General features: G+C 41.0%; 1 protein-coding gene across 1 annotated transcript; it reads right to left on the bottom strand.

Annotated features, from left to right (window-relative positions):
• Positions 1-834: 834 nt before the first annotated feature.
• KCNG1 (potassium voltage-gated channel, subfamily G, member 1) lies at positions 835-2,861 on the bottom strand. Its single transcript, XM_009865057.1, has 2 exons — positions 2,103-2,861; positions 835-1,605 (listed from the first exon to the last, which is right to left on the bottom strand). Exons 1-2 carry the CDS (start codon positions 2,859-2,861, stop codon positions 835-837), a joined length of 1,530 nt encoding a protein of 509 aa, XP_009863359.1.
• Positions 2,862-7,317: the final 4,456 nt, after the last annotated feature.

The raw sequence follows: 7,317 nt of genomic DNA, 5'->3' as shown, positions 1-7,317 counted from the left end.
GGAAACAGGCCTCTTTTAATTCTGTTTCATATCTGAGGTAAAGTAAAAACATGGAAACAGATGGTAGGGAACGACTGGCATCTCATCATGCATATTTCATTTGATTTGCAGCTAGTAACCTCTTGATAATTAATGCCGCAAAACTCAGTGGCTTGGTCCTGGGAATGCTGCATTCGATGACACAGGATCTACGCTGTTACTTGAATTAAATTTTGAAGCTGTTCAGCTATAAGTATTTACATCTTGGTTCAAACAGCTCAATTCTTCTTTTCTGGTATGCTAAGGGCTGACTTACAAAGACACAGTTGCTATTGTGAATGACAAACCTTACTTAGTATTTTTTTAAGAGCACAATGGGGCAAACATCTGTGGCTATTTCCATTACGCTCTAAGGCATTTTACTGAGAGAGAATTTAGCCATTAATTTTGTTGTATTTACATTATTTATATACAAGAAGAACAAGAAAAATGGCAGCCTGTTTAATGATTATATACATTGTGATTCAGTTGGAAAAACGTGTATTACAAATGGCAAAACAGCCTGTCAAGTACATAATTGTATGTTGTTCTTTTTTTTTTTTGTCAGAGAACATTTAATTCCTAAAATCCCACTGTATGATCTCAGTGAAAGATCTGCCCTATACATTATACTGGGGGGAAAAGAAACAGCATAATAATAGACTTCTTAAAACCACATTAGTTCCTGGTTAATGGCTCCTTTTCTTCACTGTAATGTGAGGGTTACCTTTGCAAAAGGCTTCCAAAGCAAATTAAAAGGTGAAATCTGATACAACAAAACATTACTTGACATCAGGAGAAACAGTAACTGAAATTTCATTCGTTGTCCCTAGCCTCAGAGGAGATAGTGGGGAATAAAATATCACTCCCTTGTGATGCATTGCTTATTTGAGACTTTGTTTTTAATAAGAACTGTGCTCTCCTGTACATTATTCTTTCCTGTTCTTGCTTTAGCTCCATGTAGGAGCGTGAAAACGTGTGGAAGATGGAGGTGACTGGAAATGCCATGAGAAGGATGCCGCTCAGGATGCTGCTTAGTGCCACCACTTGTCCGGGAATGCTTCTGGGAACCATATCTCCGTAGCCTACCGTGGTCATGGTGATGACAGCCCACCAGTAGCACGCGGGGATGCTGGTAAACTCCTGCGAGTCCGCCATCTCGTTCTCGATGACGTACAGGAGTGGTGCGAACAGTGCGATGGCCACACAGAGGAAGAGCAGCAAGAGACCGAACTCCCGGGTGCACCTGCGAGCGGTCAGCCCCAGCGTCTGCAGCCCCAGGGAGTGCCTGGCCAACCGCATGACGTAGAGAATCCTCAAGGCACGGAGAATACGGAGGACCAGACCCACTTTGTCCAGGTAGATGCTCCCAGAGCTGGGCTTTTTATAGCCCACTGAAGTGGTGTCTAGTAGCAAAGTGATGTAGTATGGCAGAATGGCTATTATGTCTATCAAGGTTAACGGCCTCCGCAAAAATGCAAACTTGCTCTTTGCCTGGATGAATCGCAGCAGGAACTCCAGGGAAAACCAGGCCACACAGACAGACTCCACAATGAAAATATTGTAGCACATCTGGGAACACTCACCCTGCAGGAAAGAGGAGGAGTTTGTAATCGGCACTGGATAATAACTATTTTGGTTGGTACGGTGACAGGAAGAGAAGTTTCTGTGGTTTTTTCTAAACCCCAAAATATTAGAGAAATCGAAGCTGTTGCTATGGGGAAACACATTGACAAACTGAAATAAGTTAAATGCAAAACTTAGAAAGGAACTACTTATTCCACAGAAGATACTGCTCAGTAATTTCAGGCTTTCTAAATAGCACATACAAAGCTTATCAAAGTAATGTGTAGTTGTACAGAAGAGTGCACACTAACAAAAGTTTCTTTGGGTATAAAGCTCAATATGATTAATTTTCTCACAAGCAACTGAACACAGTCATGCAAGATTTCAAATATTCTTTGTTATTTTTCCGCCCTCTAAAGACAGCTGCAAAATGCCCATCAAAATTAACGCCATCAGACCTTGTACTTGTTCTGCTCTTCCCAGCACATACCATTTCCCATCCTGAAAAGCTAACTTACCTTTTCCTCCTCTTCCCTCAGGTCAGGCATGGTGCTGATGGATAAGTTCACTGCTGTAATAGTGACAAATAAGACAGACAAACAGGCAAACACCTTTCCAGGGAGGCCCGACTGGGGCCTTTCCACCATGTCTTGCAACTTCCTCATGCACAAGCCAATTTTTGTTTCCTCTACTGTTTCACCTGTTGTTTCATTTTCTATAAGGTCATCCTCCCTTTCATTTATTTCCGTAAACTCCTCCATTTTTTGCAGGTATCTCCTTTTACAACACCAGTCCAAGTTGTCTTCCTCGATTCCCCAGTAGAGCAGCTCCTCTTGGAAAGACAGTGCACACATCTCACGCAAGAGCCGAAGTTTTCCAACCCGCAAGAAGGTCAGGATTGTCCTGAATGCCCCTGGGTTGCGGTCGAAAAAGAATTCATTACATGTCACATCGTAGTCATCACAGATGTTTAGAATGTCATCAAAATTATTACAGAATTTTAGTTGTCCCAAACGTGTCAATGGGAATTCATCGAGTGTGGTCCATGGGAGCAAATACTTAATGCCCCCTACGTTTATAATAATATGATGCTTCCGATCATCTGGGTGAAAGCCTTTCAGGAGATCCTCTTGAGGGTGAATTAGCTTGGCTCTTTGGTAAAAGACTCCCTTAAGGCTTTCTGTTTCTGGAAAGAATGTGTGGTTGAAGGAAGTATCTGAAGCACAGCTCAGGGCACTATAGTCATAGTCAGAATTTTCTCCAGGTAGAAGAGTCATCTTGGAAGATAACTTCACATCACTTTGCTACTTCTGCAAGTGTCTTCTGGAACAAAAAACAGATGTATAAGGTGAGTGAATAAGAGGTTGTTTTAAAGTTTGGAACAAGTGTACTCATTGGAGCTCAATAACATTTCTGATTGATAAAAACAACTGGAAAGAAGACAGCAGTGGCTGGGTATGGTCAGACTGGTCACCGTTCTGGTGAGGCTGGGTAGAACTATCTCTGCTAAGGGCTGCTCCCTTGTTCAGGAGCTCTGAACACACTACAGGGCTTCTCCTGTCTCCGATACAGAGGTCTCAGTTCCTGGTGGATATGAGGAGAAACCAGGAATAATTCCTGCATGTGGCAGGATATTCCTGGTACAAAAAGAAAGTATAAAAATTATGACAGTATCATGTAAGAGCACAGAATTCAAGTGTGTTTTGTGGAAAAGGAAATTGTATATTTTTATTTAACTATTACACATAAAACTCTTAAGTACTTTAGGACCCCTGATGTATATAGAAAGAATTGGAAGGCAATGATATTGTAATTCAGTCAATGATATTGTAATTCAGTAAATGCACACTTCTAAAAACAGCTAGTACAAGACTAATTTCTAAAAGGTCATATGGAAACAATTTGGGAAAAAAAAAAACACTTATACTGGTGATCACATAAAGTGTTTGTATAGAGTTTATATACATTTAATGATATGGCAATGCCCTTTTTGTGACCTCATTTACAGAAGATTGCAAAGAAATACATGATTGCTACACAAATATTGGATTATTATTTCAGTTACAACTGATACCTCGTATGCAAGGTCTTTGTTCTTACGATGGACTGAACAGCAGCTGGGAGCCAAAGTGACTGCCTTCCTCTCTGATTATAGGAAATGAAAAACTTCTTATGACAACTTTGGAAATCACGTTCAAATTCTCTTCAGACACCACTAGTGAAAGTCTGTGGTACTAGAAATGTTAAACATTTTGCCTCCCTAACTCCTTGCATTTAAAAGTCAGACTGAAAGTCTGCTCCTTCACAGGAGAGTTGTACAGTATTGCTTCCACATCTTCCATCCGTATAGTCAGCTACAGCTGTGGAGTTGTGGAGTTTCATTTGATAAGAGTATTTATTTATTAAACAGATTGTACGATAAATACATATTAATTATGCACAAGTATTCTGACTTTCTAGCTTTGAGTTCACAGGGAAGTACTAAATACTACACTTGATTGGCTTCAGTGGCAGTACATAGTTTTGCTCTTTTCCTGGCTGTACTCACCTCCCCATTGAAACTCACCCTGGGGATATATAACCCTGCCAGGGTGACTTCCTTAAACACAGTACTGTTGTTTTCAGAACCTGGGGTTTACAAACTACATATAGAAGAAAAACCCATGAACACACAACAGCAAAGTACTCAAAACACAGCTGCACTTCAGTTTTAGAGCCAAAGGTTTTTCTTGCTGCAAGGGGTATCAAACTGGTCTTTCAATAAAATACTGTCTCAGTCCTGCTCCTAAGCTTCCCAGAAGGATTACTTTGAACAGAGCAGTTCCTTACATACTCTTACAAACAGGTGGCCTCAGGTGAGCATTGGATGGAGTGCTATTTCCTCATTCCTCACCTGTAATCCTCTTTAGTACAAAAGAAAATAGTTAATTTACTTACCTTTAGGGTATGCGAATAAAGAAAACCTATAGGAATATACAAGAATGGACAAGGCGTGATTCAGATCTTCCAAGAGCTGTGCTACTATTTTCTGGTCTGAGGTAAGCAAAAAAGTAAGCTTTGTCATCTTGCTTCTGTCACAAACTGGGATCTCTATTACTATTGCTAGTGACTTGAGAACAGCTATTTGGCAAGTAACCTATTCTCCATGCCAAAATCTTAACTGTGATTAGCTTTCAGTGCCTTATCACTACGTACTTGCTTGTATTGCTGAGTTGCTCTCTTTGCTCCAGAGTTACGACTCTGGAAATCCCCACAGCAGAGGATGGGCAATTCTGAAACTCCTCTGGAAGTGACAATGGGTGCAAACAATGACAAAACTCTGCACGCCTGCAACTTCCATTCGTTTTGGCTTGTCTCTTGCCTCAAGAAAGACTGAGCAGAGGCCTGCTGACCTGAAAGTCTTTTTTTTTTTCATAAAGAACATGAACACAAAATATAATTGTATAAAAAAGTCACAATCTAGAAATTCTAGCCAATACTGGGATTATCTTTGGAGCTTCATGACAGATGATAGCACTCTGCCACTGCCCACTGGAAAAGCTGCAGGACTCGGATAACTGAAGGGATCTGAGGAGAGTGCTAGCTGGCACAGATAGCGCTAGCTGGAGCGTGCTGAGCAGAGGAAGTACAGAACAGCTGAACCTCAATTACCCTGCCATACAGTCCCATGACATGAAGCACTCCTAACGACCTCCAAGCTGGTCTTCTGATAAAGCATGCCCAAGAGAGCATCAGCAGAAGTAATGCCACTGGGAGTTCAAGGTAGAGGTTTGATGTGGGAAAACAGGACTACGTGATGCATGTTTACGTAGGGCTCCTTTTCTTAGAGCAACTGCTGTTTTACTTAGAAACAAGCGTTTTCCCCTCTGTGTCAACTATGTCGAAGGCAGGCCTGGCCCGAAGATTATGACTGATACAAGACTATGGATAAATGGGAGCGGTTAACCGCTTTCCCTTCTGTAATACCAGATGACGTTGGTTAGCAACAACTTATCCTCTGAATCTCAGCCAGGAAAAACGAGAAGGCAGCTCCTCTCTGTCACTGGTTTGATCTCCCACTGCATCCATTGTTGACACAATGGGAAGAAATGGGGAGAGGGAAATGTAAACGTTCTGTGTGTGTCAGACACACGCTATAACCCTGAGGCATCAACCGTGAAACAACAGAGCAAAGAAAAAAGAGTTTCTTTCTTCGCTTCCAGCTTCTCGACCTGTGCAAGACAATAAATTGGACAAATTATTCCCCTGTGTAACATGCCGAATGACTGCACTTATAAAAGGTGGCTCCTTTTTCCATAACCAGAACTGGCAAGCCCACAGATCTCACGTAGGCAGTTATAGTATTTGATGCTGTCCATGTGTTATTTACATGTTCTTTGCCTCAGATGCACATAGCATCATATCTAAGGGGGAGGAATAGAAGGAAGTAAAGGACAATAGAAAGATGGCCTGATTTGAAGGAATGGACAAAGGAGAAAAATAAACCCATATATTTATCTGTATGTTTCTTGTTTTCCTTTAGAAGGTGCTCCTACAGAATGGTGGTCAGTACTGCTGTAAGATGGGAGAGATCTAATTAATGAAAAGGTTTATTTTTTTGTTTTGAGCTTAACATTGCCAACTGATGGCATTGGGGATGGCTGTAAGAAATGTGTGAGGATTAAAGACAACACACTGGAATATAAGGTCAGACAAGCGCATTAGCCTACAGCAACAATTTTCCTAACAATTAAACAAGATGAACTTCAGGGATAAGCTATACCCATAAAATTCTCAAATTAAGCTGCTCTGGGTAAGTAAGGCCCAATGGTAAAATCCCTTCTTGTCTGAGATAGTCTTTTGTCCTTTGAAGACTCGGGAGTGAATGAAGCCCTGTTCATCTCTCCAGCTCCCCTGCTGACAAAGTGTTCTCATCTTGGTCAAATCACTTCATTCTGAGCATCATTTCCTATTTTGTTTGTAAGGTTATGGGGGCAAGAACTGTCTCTTAGTACGTTATACAATCCTGATCATCGTTCTGGCTTCTAGGAAATACAGTAATACAGAATAGGTGGCCCATAGCAAGGGCTCTTGGTGGCTCTCAGTGGTGTGGTGTGCATGTGGAGCAAGATATAACATCTTTTGAAAAATCTCCCTCACATGAGATGATTTTCTTATCCATTATGTCTGGTAAAGAGATTGAATTAGAAATCTGTACCGCCCTGACTTTCAGCTGAAATTCAGGAAGGGTGCCAGACTCCTAGACAATGGGGAAGGAATTATTAAAGATGCCCTTCTGAGGGAAAGAAATTGAAATCATGAGTAACATGCTAAAATTCCACTGCAAATGTCATTCTCCCCCCCCTCCAGTGTCCTCTGCAGTATTTTGAATTCTGCAGTGCATCTCTGATGTAATCAGAGCTCCTGCAAGGAGTCCTGATACTGCTCTGTGATGCAGACAATTCAAAGTTGTGCCTGGATGATAACAAGCATGCAAGGAAGATTCATAACTCTCCCCTAGACTCTTCTATCAATTACAGTGTCTGGAACTTGCCTCTTGTTGCTTTTAACTATTTGCAAATTAAGTTGTTTTTTTTTTAAAAAAAAAAAAGAGTTGCAGATTTCAGTGCAGGTTGAATGTGAATACAGTGAATTTTTTGAAAGAATTTCATAAGAAACTGCTTTACAGTTTAGTGATACTTTCTTCTTGATTCTTTCCTTAGTTAAACTAAGCAGGGTTTTCAAGCAGTGTTA

The sequence above is a fragment of the Apaloderma vittatum genome, unplaced genomic scaffold, assembly GCF_000703405.1.
Source record: "Apaloderma vittatum isolate BGI_N311 unplaced genomic scaffold, ASM70340v1 scaffold23972, whole genome shotgun sequence".
Taxonomy (NCBI): Eukaryota; Metazoa; Chordata; class Aves; order Trogoniformes; family Trogonidae; genus Apaloderma; species Apaloderma vittatum.
The sequence above is the reverse complement of the archived record's forward strand: the minus strand, read 5'-3'. Positions and strand labels throughout refer to the sequence as shown.

What these genes read in the sequence shown, in the direction of transcription:
- KCNG1 (XM_009865057.1), bottom strand. Translation starts at nt 2,861, where the DNA reads ATGACTCTTCTACCTGGAGAAAATTCTGACTATGACTATAGTGCCCTG. An exon ending in TGAGGGAAGAGGAGGAAAAG is followed by an intron (nt 1,606 to 2,102) that starts GTAAGTTAGCTT and finishes TCTTTCCTGCAG; the next exon opens with GGTGAGTGTTCCCAGATGTG.